The 18,827-nt window shown below is 42.4% G+C and overlaps 2 protein-coding genes across 2 annotated transcripts in view; one reads left to right on the top strand and one right to left on the bottom strand.

Annotated features, from left to right (window-relative positions):
- Iho1 (interactor of HORMAD1 1) overlaps positions 1–18,827 on the top strand; it is a 55,343-nt gene that overhangs the window by 517 nt on the left and 35,999 nt on the right. The window contains exon 2 of the mRNA XM_076868900.2: positions 411–1,315. The gene's annotated coding sequence lies outside the window, so the exon portion shown is untranslated. The remainder of the gene's footprint in view (positions 1–410; positions 1,316–18,827) is intronic.
- On the bottom strand, positions 257–12,279 carry Cimip7 (ciliary microtubule inner protein 7). The gene is made up of 4 exons (XM_076868908.1): positions 12,253–12,279; positions 10,854–10,967; positions 1,119–1,175; positions 257–673 (listed from the first exon to the last, which is right to left on the bottom strand). The coding sequence occupies exons 1-4, from the start codon at positions 12,277–12,279 to the stop codon at positions 257–259; spliced, it is 615 nt and encodes a 204-aa protein (XP_076725023.1).

The following is an 18,827-nucleotide window of genomic DNA, read 5'->3' as shown; positions in this document are numbered from 1 at the left end:
TACTGAGTACAAGGGGCTCACAGCTGGATTTACTGCAATTTCAAAGAAACATTTGGGTCCCTGGAACCAATTTACCATGGTCATGGTAATTGTCCTGGACTCTTGAACCTCCTTCAAGCCTTATCCATTCTCACTTGGTGGCAGGGCTCCCCAGGGCAGCATCTCCCTAGCCCAACAGTCATGGACAGCAGTGCCAATGGCAGAGCACCCCTGCTCACCAACCCATGAGACTTCTGTGTACAGACAGGTTGCTCTGTCAGCTGTCCTTGTTTAATGCTCCAGACCAGTTTAGACACTCAGAGACCCCACTGTGTAGATAGTGCTGTAGCATCTTGGGTCTTGGGATCCCTGGGAGGTCAGGCAGAATGTTGGTGACCGGTGTTTGGGGTCCTACCTTGTCACTACCACAGTGGCCACCCCGGGATGGCTGGCAGAAGTTTTGCTGGTAGGTGGTGCTCACGTGGGGAGGCTGAACCTGAACAAAGTGGACGAGGCGCTGTGGGAAGCTACTGAGTCCTGGGCCTGACCGGAAATCGGACTGGTAGGAAGATTCCAGGGGCCGCTGCTGGCTCAACTCCAGCTCGCAAGGTGCCCAGCGAAGGAAGGTGTGCCGCTGCCAAAGGCGCTCCAGGTCTTTCCGTCTTCCAATTCCCTGCAGCAGGCAGTAGGGGCCCTCCTCAACGGTATGGGCCCTTGGCCCACAGTCTTGGCACCAAGCATTTCCTTGGGCCCCATCTAATCCCAAGTCTGTTTGGTGATGCCTAGCCCATACCTGGCCTCCCTGGCCTGTCCCCTGTCCTCATTGGCTTGCCTCCTCAGTGATGGGAACCATTCTGCTATGGAAATGGGGTCCTGAAAATCCAGTGGCCCCCAGAAGACTTGCATATAGTGTTGGGGCAAGTTGGCAGAGGAAACCAAAACAGAGGTACCACTCTTAAAAGAATAAGGGATTTCCCAGAGGAGAAATATTGTGGGGGGAAATAGGCACTCCTCTGCCTGTTTAAAGAACCCTCCCTTTCTTCAGGATCTTAATTCACTCCACCCTACCAACTGCTGTGTTCTCAACTTCCACTTGGGCTGGGGGATTGTCTCTTCTCTTGCCTGTCTGTAGCACTCACTTTGTCAAAGGAAGTGCGGTTGTCATGCTTCGAGAAAAAGTGTTGCTGTGCTGGTTCCTTGAAAAATAATGAGAAAGAAGGTGAAGGGGGGAAATGATGCTTACCTTCTCCCCCAGATATTGCCCTCAGTGTCCATAATGGAGGGAAGCTTCAGGAGCCACCACCTCTAAACTGCTAAACTGTCAACACTCTGAAAGGTCAGAGACAAATTAAAGCAGTACCTTACTCCCTGGATATTTCATTCTGGGACTTTCCCTGAAGCAGTAGCTTCTGAGGCCACCGGTTGGAGTGGGCTGAGACATCTACCAGGACATCCTGCCATAAGTGGGGCCCTTTAACACTAGATTGCAAAGTCTTTTCTCTGTCCACGCTTACTCCCTTTACAGCATAACCATGCTCTGAACCCTACATTCTATCTGGAACTACAATTTTTGTCTCTAGCTCAAGCTGTCTCCTGAACCCCAGTCTCAAGAGCCAACTGTCTTCCACATTTCCATGTCAACTCTTGATAGTATATCCAAACAACTTTGGATCATCCTCCAGACCCATTCTACCTACAGCCTTGCCCAGCTTAAGCAATGGCAGTTAGGTCCTGTCAAACACCTCAGAGTCCCCTTGGTTCTTTTCTCTCACATTCCACATCCAATGTACCAAGAAATCCAATTGATATTTCCTTAAAAGTGTATCCAGGATCAAATTCTCCTCAGCATGTCCAGACTTTTCTCTGGTCCAAACCACCTTATTTTCTTGCCTGAATTATTGCAAGAGCTTCCTGCCTGGTGTCCCTGCTTTCAAGCTCACCTTACCACCCTAATCTGTGGTCTTCTTAGTAGAAAGAAATTCTTTTAGTATATGAATCAGATCACATCTTGTTTGCCACAAAAGTTTTGCATGTTTTTTGTTGTTGTTGTTTTGTTCTTGGACGGCATACTTTTATTTTATTTTTTTAATGTGGTTCTAAGGATTGAATTCAGTGCCTCACACTGGATTCAAGTGCTCTGCCACTGAGCTACAGCCCCAGTCCCAGTTCTTTGTGTTTGTAACAGCCAGAGTTACAGTAGTGGTTCATGAGACCCACATGATACTGATTTTTCCCTATTGATCCTACCTCCAGTCACAGTAGCATTCTCCCTGCTCCCCAAACATGCCAGATACTTCCTCCTCAGGCCTTTGCTCCACTAGTTTCTTCTGCTGGCCATGGAGTTCCCTTTTACTTACCTCTTGAGAGACATTCCTTTAGTTTGGTACCAGTAGTCCCATCTCCTCAATTCCATGTTTTCTGCTTCCTAACACTCTCTATATAATGATATTGCCTATCCTCCGATGCCTTTCATTGGAACATAAGCTCTTTGCTCTCTGCCTTGCTTACTCCAGCCAGGCATAGTAGTACAAACCTGTAATCCCAGCAGTTTATGAGGCCAAGACAGGAATATCACAAGTTTGAGGCCAAACTTGTGATCAACGACTTAGTGAGGCCCTCAGTAACTTAGTGAGACCTTGTCTTAAAATTAAAAAAAATAAAAATAAAAAGGTCTGGAGATATGGCTCAGTGGTGAAGTACCCTTGGGTTAAATAACCAGTACCTAAATAAATAAATAAATTTTATTTTATTTTATTTAGAGAGAGAGAGAGAGAATTTTTTAATATTTATTTATTTTTTTTAGTTTTCAGTGGACACAACATCTTTGTATGTGGTGCTGAGGATCGAACCCGGGCCACATGCATGCCAGGCGAACACGCTACCGCTTGAGCCACATCCCCAGCCCTAATAAATAGATTTTAAAAAGTGGGTGGACCGTAATATCTAGAAAGGTAAAGTAATTTGCCTTGAGTTGAATATCAGATCTGGGACTCAAACACACTACATTATACTAGCTCACATCTCCTTGTACCTCTTCCTCTAATCATGCTTTGTAATTGTTTAATTATTTATCTCAAACCTAGGCAGCAATTGATGAAGTGCAAATGAGAAATCACCAAAAAGTCTACAAACCAGAGGAAAACTGCTAGATTTACCACATCTAAAGAATGATGAACAAGAGAGGAGGGGAATTGAGAAAGTAGTTTTTCAATCATTACAATAATATTGGCCTAGCACCCTGACACATACCTGTAATCCCAGTGGCTCTGGAGGCTGAGGCAGGAGGATCATGAGTTCAAAGCCAGCCTCAGCAAATTAGCAAGGCCCTAAGCAACTAAGTGAAATCCTATCTCTAAATAAAAATACAAAAAAAGGGCTGGGGATGTGGCTCAGTGGTTAAGTGCCCCTGAGTTCAATCCCTGATACAAAAATAAAAAAATTAGCTAAAGAATAAAAATCCATCTTCAGCGAGAGATTATGCTGAAGGGATCAGGTATAGGTTTTTTTTCTTTGAGTTTGTAAGTGTGGGATCTTAAAAATTAAAAAAAAAAAAAAAAAAGTAAGTCACAGAAACACACATCTCCGCCCCAACACACACACACACACACACACACACACACACACACACACACACACAGTCAGGAATGTAGCTTAGTTGTAGAGCACTTGCCTGGTGTGTGGGAGGCCCTGGGTTCAATTCCCAGTACCTCAAGTAAAAAAATAAGAGGAGGAGGAGGGAGAGGAAGAGGAAGAAAAGAAGGAGAAAGAAAAAGAAAAGAAACAAAGTCTAGCCAAGCATGGTGTTGCATGACTGTAAGCAACTCAGACCCTCAGCAACTTGGTGAGATCCTGTTTCAGAATTTAGTGAGGTATGGTGGCACATGCCTATAATCCCAGAGACTCTGAAGGCTGAGGCAGGAGGATCTCAAATTCAAAGCCAGCCACAGCAATTTAGCAAGGCTCTAAGCAATTTAGTGAGATCCTGTCTCAAAAAATAAAAAGGGCAGACTGGGGTTGTGACTCAGTGGTAGAGTGCTTGCCTAGCATGCATGAGGCACTGGATTCAATTCTCAGCACCACATATAAATAAGTAACTAAAATAAAGGTCCATCAACAACTAATAAAAATATTTTAAAAATAAAAATAAGGGGCTGGGGATGTGGCTCAAGTGGTAGCGCGCTCGCCTGGCATGCGTGCAGCCTGGGTTCAATCCTCAGCACCACATACAAACAAAGATGTTGTGTCCACCGAAAACTAAAAAATAAATATTAAAAAAAAATAAAAAGGGCTGGGGATGTGGCTTAGTGGTAAGTGCCCCTCTGTGCAATCCTGGGCACAAACAAAAGAACTCAAACAACAACAAAAAAATTATAAATAAGGGGCTGGAGATGTGGCTCAAGTGGTAGCGTGCTCACCTGCTTGCATGAAGCACTGGGCTCGATCCTTAGCACCACATAAAAATAAAATAAAGATATTGTGTCCAGGGCTGGGGATGTGGCTCAAGTGGTAGCACGCTCGCCTGGCATGGTCGGGGTGCTGGGTTCGATCCTCAGCACCACAAAAAAATAAAATAAAAATGTTAGGTCCACCGAAAACTAAAAAATAAATATTAAAAAAAGATATTGTGTCCACCTAAAACTAAAAAATAAATACTAAAAAATATAAATAAATAATTCAAATTGAAAAAGGAGAATGGAGATGCAGCTCAGTGATAAAGCACTCCTGGATTAAATACCCAGTACCCCTCCATACACACAAAAAAAAAAGAAAGAAAGAAAGAAAGAAAATCTACATGAAAAGGATGAAGACTAGAAGGAAAATATTTACAAACCACATATCCAATAAAGGATTTGAATATAGAATTTATAAAGAACTCTAACATCTCAACAGTAAAAATACAATCTAATAAAAAAATGGGCAAAACAATATGAAGATTTTTTCAACAAACACAATGTGCAGATGGAAAATAACACATTAAAGGATTTTCAACGTCACTAAACAATAGGGAAATAGAAATCAAAACTACAGTGAAATATCACTATACATCTATTGGAATGGCTAAAATTAAAAATAGAGATGTGAGTGAGAATGCAGAGAAACTAGATCATTCATGCATTGCTGGTGGGAATGTAAAAATGGTACAGCCATTCTGGAGAAGAGCTTGACAGTTTCTTTAAAAAAATACATGCAACTACCATCTGACCCAGCAATTGTACTTCTGGGCATTTATCCCAGAGAAGTGGAAACTCATGTTCACCAAAAAAATCTGTGCACAAATGTTCATAGCAGCTTTATTTATAAAAAGCTCAAAGCTGGAATCAGCTCAGATGTCCAATAAGTGAATGTTTAAACAAATCAATACATATGTGCCATGGAATACTGTTCAGTAATGAACTGAATTATTGATATACTCAGTGAATCTTGGATAACCAGGAAATTATACTGAGCAAGAAAATCTCTCCAAAGGTTGAATATTATATTATTCCATTTTAAAAAATATTTATTTTTTGGTTGTTCTTGGACACAATGCCTTTATTTTATTTATTTATATGTAGTGCTGAGGATCGAACCCAGGGCCTCCCACGTGCTAGGCAAATGCTCTACCACTGAGCCACAACCCCAGCCCCTGTATTATTCCATTTATATAGCAATTTTCCCCAATATTGGGGGTTGAATCCAGGGGACATTTTACCACTGATTTACATTTCTAGACCTTTTTATTTCTTTTTATTTTGGGGGAGAAGGAAGTGCTAGGAATTGAACTCAGGGGCACTCAACAACTGAGCCACATACCCAGCCCTATTTTGTATTTTATTTAGAGACAGGGTCTCAATGAGTTGCTTAGCACCTCACTGTTGCTGAGGTTGGCTTTGAACTCTTGATCCTCCTGTCTCAGCCTCCCTAGCTGCTGGAATTACAGGCATGAGCTACCGCGCCCCGGTTTGTTTGTTTGTTTGTTTGTTTGTTTATTTATTTATTTGATTGATTGATTGATTTTTGGTATTGGGGATTGAGCTGCATACTACTAAACTACATTCCCCGTCCTTTTTTTTTTTTTTCTTTCCTTTTTGGTACCAGGGATTGAATCCAGAGGCACTTAACCATTGAGCCATATCCCCAGCCCTTTTTTATTTTTTTATTTTGAGACAGGGTCTCAAATAAAGCTTATATAAATAAAGCTTCACAGATTTTTTTTTGTTGCTTAGGGCATCACTAAATTGCTGAGGCTGACTTTGAGTTTATAGTATTCCTGCATCAATCCCCCAAGCTGCTGGGATTACCATGTACAGCTGTTTTTGTTTTTGTTGTTGTTTGTTTGTTTGTTATTGTTTGTTTATTTATTTATCTTTTTTTTGTGACAGGATTCTCACTAAGTTGCTGAGGATTTTTCACAAGTTGCTGAGACTGGCCTTAAACTTACAATCTTTCTGCCTCAGCTTCCTAGGTTGCCAGCATTATAGGTTTGTGCCATTGCATCTGGCTGTATTTTTATTTTGAGACAGGATCTCACTAAGATGCCCAGGCAGATCTCAAACTTGTTATCTTCTTGCCTCAGCCTCTGGAATAGTTAGAATTACAGGCATGTGCCACAGTGTCTGCTATATGGCACTTTAAGTGACAAAAATTTTAGAAATGGAGGAGAGATTGGTAGTCAGGATCAGAGAAAGTATGCAAGAGTGGGAAGGAGTTGAGTTGGTAAGATAAGATCAGCACCAGGGATCCTTGTAATGTTGAACATGATAAAATTTGGGGGCTAGGGTAGCTCAGTGGTAGAGTGCTTGCCTCTCATATGGGGCACTGTTTTCGATCCTCAGCACCACATTAAAAAAAAAATTGTGTGTTCATCTTCAACTAAATAAATATATTTTTTAAAAGATAAAATTTTATAGATATCTCTCTCTCTCTCTCTCTCTCTCTCTCTCTCTCTCTCTTTCCCTCTCTCTCACACACCCATACACACACACACACACAAGTACAAATGAAACTGGGAAATCTGAATGAGATTGCATCAGTATCAATGTCCTGGTTGTGGACTGTAGCTTTGCAAAATGCTAACATTAAGGAAACTGGGAAGTGTAGAGGTGATTATTATTTCTTGCAACTGCTTAAGAATCAGTCAGGTACAGTGGCGTCCACCTATAATCCCAGTGGCTTGGGAAGCTGAGGCAGGAGGATTGTGAGTTCAAAGCCAGCTTCAGCAAAAGCGAGGTGCTAAGCAACTCAGTGAGACCCTGTCTCTAAATAAATTACAAAATAGGGCTGGGATGTGGCTTAGTGGTCAAGTGCCCTGAGTTCAATCCCTGGTACCAAACAAAACAAAACAAAAGAATCCAACAAGTTCCTGTTGACCTCCAATTTTCTCCCCTGCCTCTATTCTCAGCTGCAGAATTGTACATAGCCTTACAACAAATGACTCAGTTGTTGGAGATAGCTCTGATTCTGGAAACTCACTGTTTCTACAGTGGCAGGATAATATATGAGCCTGATTGGAGTTTTGCTCTCTCACAATTGTGGGAGCCTGTTGAGAAGAATAATCACACCCTCTCTCCCTAGGCAGTTCTGGGTTTTCTTGCTCTGGTATCTTTGTTTCTAAACTGTTCAGGGCTCCTTTTCTACAGAGGTGGTAAAACCCATAAATAGGAAGGGCTAGAGCTACAATTTCTTTTTTTTTTTTAAATATTTTTTAGTTTTTTTTTAAGAGGACACAATATCTTTATTTTTTATTTTTATGTAGTGTTGAGGATCGAACCCAGCGCCCCACACATGCCAGGCGAGTGTGCTACCGCTTGAGCCACATCCCCAGCCCTACAATTTCTTTCTTTTTTTTTTTTTTAAGAGAGAGAGAGAAAATTTAATATTTATTTTTTAGTTTTCGGCGGACACAACATCCTTGTTTGTATGTGGTGCTGAGGATCAAACCCGGGCCGCACGCATGCCAGGCGAGCGCGCTACCGCTTGAGCCACATCCCCAGCCCAACAATTTCTTTTTTAATAGGACTTGGAGGTGGGTTTCCTGAGAGGAGGCAGCATTTACAAGTTGAGGCTTAAGGACCTTATAGAGGCTGGTCAGTCTGTATTCAGTAGGGTTCTGAGAGAGGAGCCTCCATGTCAAACTGAGGTGTGGGGCTTAGTAGAGACACAGCAGTTATGGCCCCACAGATGAAGGACCTGACCTCATCCATGAGTCTGGGACTCTTGTCTGACTTTAGGAACAAAGAGAACAAGGATTACATTTCCTGAGTCAGGTAGGTGAAGGCAATTTGGTTTACCAGAAAAATGAAAAAAAATGTTTTTGTTTCTGAATATCACAGACAAAATGTTTACCTGCCCACTAGGTGTGGTGGCACATGCCCGTAATCTTAGCAACCTACAAGGATGAGGCAGGAGGACTGCAAGTTTGAGGCCAGCCTCAGCAACTTAGCAAGACCCTGTCTCAAAATAAAAAGGACTTGGGATGTATCACTGTGGTAGAGCACTCCAGGGTTCAATCCCCAGGACAAAAAAAAAAAGAAAAAGAAAAAGAGTTTTTAATCTTCCCCAAACCAAAAGAAAGTAGATGTCACATTTTAAAAGGTCTTTAAACAATAGCCACAATCAACTGAAACCTGATACCTTCAACCAAGCCAAAAATAAGATGTGCACCTTCCCTGGGAAGTCCTTCCTATTAATTAAGATAGCTTTAAATCTAGAAAGAGCCATTTATACAACCTGAGTCCAAAATACACAGATCATGCTACCTGGAGTTGCTGCTAATACTATAAATTCTCCAAGTCTTCAGTTTCATCATGAACTCCATATCTATACCTGGGGCTGGGTTTAATGGATTGAGAGGCTGTTCTAGTCTCTGGGATGAAAAACGTCACTGAGGGCTACTACAGACATTCAGTAGAAAGGCTCTAGGTTCCTTCTATTCCTGTACAAAATTCACTCCATCACCCTCAAAAAGGTAGGTGGCCATCCAGGTGTGGTGGTACATGTTTGTAATCCCAGGGGCTCAGGAGGCTGAGGCAGGAGGAGGATCACAAGTTCAAGGCCAGCTTCAGCAATTTAGCAAAGCCCTGAGCAATTAGCAAGATTCTGTCTCAATAAATAAATAAATAAATAAATAGGCTGGGGATGTGGCTCAGTGTTTAAATGTCCCTGGGTTCAATATTTAGTATCAATCAATCAATAAACAAATAAATGGGAGGTGGCCCTGATGGGCAGTCTAGGATTGCACTTGGATATGGTTTGGAAGACAGTGCCAGGCAGACCTTCCAATTGAACATGTTAAGGAAATTCAGGTTGCACAACATGGCAGCCTTCAGGACCCTTCTTTCAGCCTAAGAAAGAAATTCTTGAAGAATCCAAATGACATTTACAGTTGGACCTCACAAAGGGCAGGGAAACAAGAAGCTGCAGTGGGTGGAGCATATTCTGGTCACTGATACTGGTTCCTATGGATTTTCCTCCCCCATGATCTTGTTCAGGAGGTGGACCTGAGTATATGTGTCACAGGGTCCCTTCACTCTGGCCACTACAGAATCCTGGGAAGAGATGGATAAAGAGAGGGAGATTTTTTTTCTAACCCCTCCCAAGCTAGCTTCCACCTGGCTGTATCTCTCCACTTAGGATCACTGTTCCTCTCAGGGTAGCTCTTGCCACACCTTTCTCTGTCCTTCTGGGTTCTAGGAGCCATGCATCTCCTTATTCCTTTGGGCCCAATAGTAATACTGCCCACTTGATTGTTATCAGACTGTGAGACTGCCTTTTCCTGAGGCCTCTACACCCATTCTTTTTAAAAGTATACCCTCCTGACTTCTCTTGTTTTAAGCCTGCTGAGACCTTGACTGGTAATATACAGTGCCCTCTCCTTGTTTCCAGGCCTGTAATGGCTGAAGGCCTAGGACCCTGTACCCCTTTACTGTATAGAAACCTGTTTTAGCTACTCTAGGACATCTGCCATTTCTCCTATCCAGTCTTCCAGATATTTAGACTAGTATCCAGTAGCCTCCTGTGCTATTTCCCTGCCTGACTAGGTGTCCTACTCATTCCCAAGGTCCATTTGCCATACACTTTGCTATTCCGGGACAAGAGGGCAACCTTCAGAATTTGGAGCACCCAAGCTAGGGATAAACTTTCCGAAAGAAGTATTTAAGCAACAGAGAATATCTTCTGGAGAGAATTTCAGAGGCACTGGCTGAAGAAATAAGTGAGCACCTATCATGGGTCCAAGAAGTGGGTGTACTCTGCTGATGTTATTAACATTAGGAGGATAAAGCCCACTCACATGTTCCCTACCCCAGGTCCCAGACCTCAGAGTCCCTCCTGAGGGCTCCAGAGAAGCCAGGTAAAAAGCCCTCATTGAAGCTCCTGGCAGAATAGAAAAATATAAAGAGGAACACTCCTGGAAAGGGAGATGTGTCCTCATTCATCATTGGGAGAGTTGGCTTCAGCTGTGCTGACCCACCTAGGAAAGCTATGTGTGTGGGGGAAAGAGATACCATTTATTCATACCTGGACTATGAGGCTGGCTATAGGCTTTTGTGGCATCGAGTATCTGAACTGGAGGGCTGTTCAGCAAAACTGAAGCCTTCCTTCCTGAGTTCTGAAGGCTCTCACTCCTAATTATGCATCCTACTGAGGCTTGGACCCTTCCTCCATCTAGAAGGTATAGTGAGCTATACTGTCCAGTTTGGCACCTGCTCTTCTCTAAATAGAGGGAAGATCTGACATTCCAGGGAAGAGGAACCAAGCCTCCTGTCTGTCCCAGGGTTAGGATGAACCTGGGTGTCAGTCTGATTCTGAAAGGGTTAGTATGAGGACCTTGGGGCCTGGGAGAGGCTAGAAATGGCCCATCTCTTCCTGCCCACCTCCCACCCCCCACCTTGTACCTGACATCGTTGCAGGAATGTTGCTGGAGGTTGGGGCTTGGCTGCAAGGCGATATTCTCCAGCAGTTTCACTCTTGAATTGGCCTCTGTAGTGCCCATAAAAGCCACTGTTGTGCTATAACAAGGCATGCATGAGGATAAAGCCCACTCACATTCTCCCTACCCCAGGTCCCAGACCTCAGGGTCCCTCCTTTTTACCTGGCTCCAGAGAAGCCAGGTAAAAAGCCCCTCACTGGAAGAATAGAAAGAATATAAAGAGGAACACTCCTGGAAAGGGAGATGTGTCCTCATTCATCATTAGGAGAGTTGGTTTCAGCTGTGCTGACCCACCTAGGACAGCTATTTGGGGGGGGATACCATTTATTCAGAGCAGAGTTCTATGGGCATGTCCACTATTCAGTGGTTTGGTCTTAAGGTGCCTGAGAGGAAGTCCCCTTTGATGTCCTCCCCACAGTGTTAAAAGTAGATCAAGGGTCCCTGAAAATCAAGGGTCCTATGGATCCTTCTGCATCTTTTGACAAAGCTATGAACACTCATTTGCCACATACTTTGCTATTCCGGGACAAGAGGTCAACCTTCAGAATTTGGAGCACCCAAGCAAGGGATAAACTTTCCAAAAGAAGTATTTAAGCAACAGAGAATATGTTCTAGAGAGAATTTCAGAGGCACTGGCAGAAGAAAGAAATGAGCACCTAGCATGGGTCCGAGAAGCTGCTGTACTGTGCTGATGTTATTAGATGGATACCCTGTGGATGATCATGTCTGGGAACTCCTATGGTCCAACTTCTTGTCCTGAGTTCTAAGAATGAGTTTATCTGATCCTCTACAGTTATAATCCTGAGCAGAGGAACCTGTTCTGAACATGGCTTCTGTCTACCATAGCAGACTTCTCAACAGGACTGGAAAACCCAAAATCTTTTCGTTGCACTGAAGATTAAGTCACCTTACTTGTCTACCTTTGTACTGTTTAGAATCTCTTGCTGTCTATTTAGTTAAGTTTAACAGTATTTACTGGACCTTTAGGGCATAGAGCTGGATCCAGGAAATACAAATAGATGAAAACACAATCACTGTCCTTAGATGTTCCCAGACTGTAAAGCAGTCAAACTCCAGAGTAAGGATGAGGATGTGAATCAAACAATGAACGGGGAATAAACAGGGTGACAAGAGGGTTAGAAGTCTCAGCTGTCTAGCAGACAAGGTTGTATGGAAGGGGACAAAGTATCAAGAAGACTAGGGAGCCTCCAGGGATAACCCCAGAACTGAAGAGGGGAAGGTGGCAGCTCAGGGTTCTCTACCAGCTTGCTGGATGAAACCTAACTTCACCCTCATGACTCACTCAGATTCCATGTATAACCCCAAGGTTAGGGGCCAGGATTAGCTATGAAGTGCACTCTTACCCACGAGCCTATTAAAGCACTTTGCATCTTTCCGGGAAGGGAGTAGAAAAGACAAACTTTTCTCTTGTCTTTTTGAGGCTACATCTGAGGGAAGAGAATCTGGAGGGGTCCACTTGATGTTGCTTAGTAACAAGAGGAGGTTGTGACTCCACAATGCTGTTTGTTGAGGCAGCACCTGACCTGCTACTCTTTTGTCCTTTCTGCTGTTTCTTCTCTATAAGAGAAATCTGTCCCTTGGCATTATCAGTTTGCAAGACCCTTATTTAAACATATGGGAATCCACAGTGGAGTTCAGTAGGCTCACAGCCAATGAAGTATTTAATAATGTAGTAGAGGCAAATCTTGCATTCTAAAACTATGCAACCATACTGCTAAGAAAATAAATTTTAGAAAGTATGTCATGAATTCAGAAGAAATGTTTAAGAGGCTGATAGCTCTTAGGAGGAAATATAGGCACACACCATTACTCCTGGATCTGTATTTTTAGTATTTAAACTGAGACCTATCACATGAGTTGAGTGGAATTTTCCACTTGTCATCCCGCTGGCACTCAAAAAATTTTGGATTTTGTATTTTTGGATGAGGGATGCTCAACCTTCATAGGAGAAAAATTTAGCAGCCTGACAATGGGACAATGAGAAAATTGGGTTATAGTCACTCAATGCAGTTACTATGAAGGGGCTGCAAATATGGGCATCCACAGAAATCAACTCTATGTTGAATCAAAAAGTTGTATAAAGATACACAAAATATGTCATTTATAAGATGACATGAAAATCAATGCAATGTATTATTTATGGATAGAAACATGAATTTTGGGCTGAGGTTGTAGCTCAGCGATAGAGCAGTTGCCTCGCATGTGTGAGGCACTGGGTTCAATCCTCAGCACCACATAAAAATTAAAAAAAAAATAAAGATATTGTATCCATGTACAACTTAAAAAATATTTTTAAAAAAGTATAATCATGCATAAGAATGATATTAGGGGCTGGATTTGTGGCTCAGTGGTAGAGCACTCACCTAGCATGCGTGAGGCACTGGGTTCGATCCTCAGCACCACATAAAAATAAAATAATAAAGATAAAAAAGAGGGCTGGGGATGTGGCTCAAGTGGTAGCGTGCTCGCCTGACATGCATGAGGCCCGGGTTCGATCCTCAGCACCACATACAAACAAAAGATGTTGTGTCCACCGAAAACTAAAAAATATTTTTAAAAATCTCTTAAAAAAGATAAAAAAGAATGATATTAAATGATTACCACATGTAAATAATATAAATGTCCATCAACAACTAAAAATATATAGGATTTTTTTTTAAAGATAGCCCTTTTTACTAACTCAATGGTAGAGCACTCCTGAGTTCTTCTATAAACATAATAGTATCAGGAGAACAGAATGGAGCTTCAACTCTGTAATTTTATTTTTTGCAGTGCTGGGATTGAACCCAGGACCCTGTGCATGGTAGGCAAGTTCTCTAGCCCTGGACTACACTCTAGTACTTTACAGTATTAGCAATTGAACTCAGGGGTGCTCTACCACTGAGTTAATAAAAAGGACTATCTTTTTAAATTTTTAATATATATTTTTAGTTGTTGATGGACCTTTATATTATTCATTTATATGTCATGCTGAGAATTGAACCCAGTGTCTCAAACATGGTAGGCATGCTCTCTACCACTGAGTCACAGCTCCAGCCCAACCTTTTTTTGAGACAGGTTCTCAGTAAGTGACCCAGGCGGCCTCAAATTTGTGGTCTTCTTTCTCAGCTTCCTGATTCTCTGGGATTATAGGTGTGTGTCACTGGGTCCAGGTATTTTTCAAAGCTTTATTTAGATATAATTAACACAATAAATGGCATATAGTGAAAGTTACAATTTGATAACTTTTTCATATATTTATGTACTCATCCATGAAACATCACCTCAATGAAGACAGTAAACATTACCACCCCAAGTTTCCTTCTGTCCATTTGTCATTTGTAATCCTTCCCTATGGTAGTACTCATCCCACGCAACCACTGTGCTTTTTTTTTTTTTTTTTGCATGTGATGCCTGGAATGGAATCCAGAGCTTCACACATGCTAAGTGTACATTCTACCACTGAACTATACCTCCAGTCCCACTGGTTTTTTTTTTTTTTTTTTTTTTTTTTTTTTTTAGAGAGAGAATTTTAATATTTTTTAGTTTTCGGGGGACACAACATCTTTGTTTGTATGTGGTGCTGAGGATTGAACCTGGGCCGCAGGCATGCCAGGTGAGCGCGCTACCGCTTGAGCCACATCCCCAGCCCCCCTCCACCGTTCTTTTGGTCACTATGGATCATTTGCATTTTATAAATAGAATCACACAGTATGCATTTTTTGTATCTGGTTTTCACTCAGCATAATTGAGATTTATCCATATTGCTGCATGGAGTTGTTCAGTCCTCATTGTTTTCCTGTTGTTGTTCATTGGATGGATATACCAAATCATTCTTCCTGGTCTTTTGAATTCTCAAACTAATCAGATTTTTTTTTTTTTTGGTACTGGGGATTGAACTCAGGGGTACTCAACCACTGAGCCACATCCTCAACCCTATTTTGTAATTTATTTAGAGACATGGTCTGAGTTGCTTAGCTTTTGCTGAGGCTGGCTTTGAACTCCTGATCCTCCTGTCTCAGCTTCCCAAACTGCTGGGATTACAGGTGTGTGCCACCACGCCCGGCCCAATCAGAGTTTTGTTTCCACTATATCTCTGAAAATGTTCCTGCCAAGGTCACCAGCAATTCTCACTCATTTTCTTTGAAACATCAGCAACTTGCCACAGTTGATTTCCTCTTCTTTTGAAATATGTATCACTGGCTCACTCCAGTCTCTGTTGCTGAAGAAAAACCTAAATAAACCCTCTAGCTTTGCCTGTTCTTAGTTGACTAAAATCACTAGTATTGGAAGTTACACAGCTGTGCAATACATTATTAGTTTCCCACTAGTTTTGCTGTAGATGACACTTTTGGTGTGCATTATGATAACAGTTGTCTAGGTTACTTTCAAGGAATTTGAAGATTGTTTTTGTTGAAAATATGAACTCTTCACTTGGGCCCATAGATATGTCATACTTGACATGGTATTGCCTTTGTATTGTGTCTATTTTGCTGTCTTACCTTTGGGTCAGATTTCTACTCAGCTCTGCATATAGACATGTCGAACATTTGAGAAATGTTTTGTCTGGAACTGTAGAACAAGGTTAAATTGACTTGGACTTGCTAACCATCCCTCTCCCCCACTTTTCAAGGCCAATGACACCAGCTGTTATTACCAGAAAACATTAGATTGTAAAAGGATTCAAAAGAGTTGGCACCAGGTCTGGGATTGTGGCTCAGGGGTAGAGTACTTGTCTAGCACATCTGAGGCCCTGGGTTCCATCCTCAGCACCACTTAAAAATAAAGATATTGTGTCCATCTACAACCAAAAAATAAATATTAAAAAAAAGAGCTGGCACTTGAATTTCTGGAAGATCTCTGCCTAGTCCCAAAAAGTTCATGAATATTTTCCCCTTTATTAATTTCTCTCTCATTATTCTTATCCTATATGTGTAATCCATCAAACTCCTCGAATTGAGATGATTTATAAGCAAAGTTCCCTCTTCATTCTTTGGTCACTAAATAACACCTTTCTGTTTCTCTAACACTTGTCTCTCAGACACTTTTTCCTATAGGGGATGACATTGCTCCCATCCTTTGCATGCTTTTCTGTCATCTCTGAGGTCTCTATAGTTGTGCATCTTCTAGTGCTCAATTCAATCTCTTTCATCTGTACTCTTTCATTGCTGAACTCATCCTGTTTCATTGCTTCCAAAGTCATCTGGAACCAACAGAGACAGAGATAGAGCCCTCCTGCCCTACACCCTCTGTCCCTGCCCTTATGCCACTCCAGCATTCAGTAGACCGGAAACCTCAGACAGTGTCTTGCCTCCTTTCTTTCTCTTCCACAGCTCCAGTTTTGTGTCCCCATCAGACCGCAGTGCCTCTTGTCACAGACGCTCCCCATCTCTGCCCTCATTCCCACCGTCCAAGCCCCAGCCATGTCCTAGTTTTTGGCCACCTGGTCCACCTTACATGCTGCCTTTGTAAGAGGCACCTCACCATTCTTGGGGTTCAGGGCATTCTTGGTTTTTGCATATGCAATGGGGTGAAGGTCAGGCGACAAGCGGGGAGCGGGAATGAGAGTGTGGGGGTGTGAGATAAGTCCCATATAGTTATGTGTACCAGTGAGGTTATGTGTGGTGGGAGGCAGGCCGTCGGGCTAGGTGCTGGATCATTCAGGTTAAGACCGTTAGGACCGTTAAAACCGTTAGCCTGGAACCGCAGTGGGCGGAGCCCTGTGGATGGAACGGAATCCTCATTGGTCAGAGCGTGTCCTGGGGGCGGGGCCGCGCATGCTTTGGCAGCTTCAGTCCAGACCAAGCTTTGTAGTTAGGACCCTACAGCCTTAGGTCCGCGCGCGACAGCCGCCAGAGGTGGGGAAAGAAGGGCTGGGAGGGGTGGAAACGGAATGGGAGGGGGTGGGGGTGGGGTTAGGTTACTACCGGCTCCTTGGGAATAGGTTGGGAATTCCGGGGAACCTCGAGGGATTTCCTGAGACTTTGGCTTCTACACTTGAGACTAACTTTAAAGTCCCTCGTTGCTTTTTTATTTCCCTGTGGCTCTGAGTCCACTCTGGCACTTGAAGGGAATGACTTGTGTACTCATCTTTGAAGAGCAGTTTTCGTCAGATTCACGAGGAGCTGCGGCTTCCCCTGGAAGGGAAGAGTCAGCCTGGGAAGTCAGAGTGAATAGGAACCCAGGAAAGTGCACTGATTATTATTACGGGAAATTCTTTGGAGGCCTCTGGAAAACATGTCAGAATGTTTTATTCTAGGAGCTCAAGAGTGTGTCTCCAGCTTGAAAAGAGTCTGATGATGAGAGTGGATGGCTGTTATCGGCTGAGACTTTCATTTTTTCTACATTGGAGGAGCAGGAGGGGCTTTTGGAAGTTCTCACACTAAGATTCGCAGAGTTAGGCCAGGCATGGTGGCGCACGCCTATAATCAATGACTCTGGAGACTGAGGCAGGAGGATACAAGTTTGAGGCCAGCTTCAGCTACTTAGCGAGACCCTGTCTTAAAAAGAAAAAGAGGGTAAAATGGAGAAGTTTATGCCCCTCAGGGACATCCTCTCTGGTCAGGGTATTTTTCCTTTCTTGCTTACCCACCCTGCCAGACACCTTTTTGTAGAAACAGTTGCATTTCTTGCACATGCCTCATCTTTCCTCCCCTTTTGTGCTGCTTTTAATAGGGTTAGGGGTGAGAGGTGAGGAGGGAACCCTGCCCTTGAAAAATTTAAATGTATACATTTAATTCTCATTTACCTTAGAATGATTGTGTTCTACTTTAGAATGACTATCAATTAATAGTGTCTACTAATATCTTCAAGGACATATTTTGGCATATGGGACTTCCTATTCACTGGGAATTTAAAAACCTATACAGGTAGCATGGAAACAGGTAAATGCCCAAAAAAACAAAAACAGGTAGTCCTTAGATTTAGTTGGGAGTTTATTTATCACAATCATTACTTTGGTGATGCTGGGTATTGAACCCAAAGTGCTCTACCACATTAAAGATTGCCTTAGGAATAGTTTAGATTCTGACACCCTGGATATAGTTACAGTAGTCCCACTATCCACAATTTCATAACCATAAAAAACACAGTTTCAGTTATTTATGGTCAACTGCAGTGTCATGAGCAAACTATGGCATCAACATAGACTGAACATATTTGTGTCTTTATACAATGTCAGAATTTGCTGAATAAATTCACAAGCTACTCACTTTCATTAGCTTTAATTGACCAAAATACTCATGGTTCACTTGGTGTCATGGCCAAAGCAAATTAACAAATTCTTTTATTCCATGCCAATTTTAATTATTAATCTATAATAAGTCAAACATCAAAATTTTCACAATGATATATGGGTTACAAAGGCTAAGAAAGGGTTAATGGTGACCAAAGGGCTTAAAGATGCAGAACTGAGTGTGAAGGCAGAGAGCAGATAGGAATATAGCAGTTAACTGAGGCTGGCTTTTAATTTGTGATCTTCCTGCCTCAACTTGTGGAGTTGCAGGGATTGTAGCCATGTGCCATTGTGCCTGGACCTGTCAAAGAATTTGTTCAGAATGCAGAACTGTTCAGGGTACTGAAATTGTTCTAAGCAAGGGTCTAGACAGCAGGCAGTTTTGAAGTGGGCTGTATCAAGCAGGGAGATTAAGCTGAACTAAAGCACTAGAGACAATCAGGAGTTTCTTGCTTATTGATGTTCAAACACATTCACCACCTGGTCTGATGACAGATTGGTATGTGTTAATGCACCACCACCTAGGTGCCTCTCTTTGTATGTGTTCCAGGTGGGGGGTGCATCATTCAGTGGTCCAGTGTATCTGATAAGCTCAGGGGCCTGATTCCTTTGATATGGGTTTGCTGTGCCCAGGCATCCATATGCTTTGATTTAATCTGATAAATTCACAGGTGGTTATTTTTTTACTAGTATGATTAATTTTTT

This window comes from Callospermophilus lateralis, chromosome 10, assembly GCF_048772815.1.
Source record: "Callospermophilus lateralis isolate mCalLat2 chromosome 10, mCalLat2.hap1, whole genome shotgun sequence".
Lineage (NCBI taxonomy): Eukaryota > Metazoa > Chordata > Mammalia > Rodentia > Sciuridae > Callospermophilus > Callospermophilus lateralis.
Note: the sequence above shows the minus strand (reverse complement) of the source record. Positions and strands in the feature narration are given on the sequence as shown.

Coding starts and splice junctions, on each gene's coding strand:
- Cimip7 (XM_076868908.1), bottom strand. CDS start 12,279: ATGCAAAGTGCTTTAATAGGCTCGTGG. Junction 10,968..12,252: donor GTGCTTTAATAGGCTCGTGG/GTAAGAGTGCAC, acceptor GCCTTGTTATAG/CACAACAGTGGCTTTTATGG. Junction 1,176..10,853: donor CATTCCTGCAACGATGTCAG/GTACAAGGTGGG, acceptor TTATTTTTCAAG/GAACCAGCACAGCAACACTT.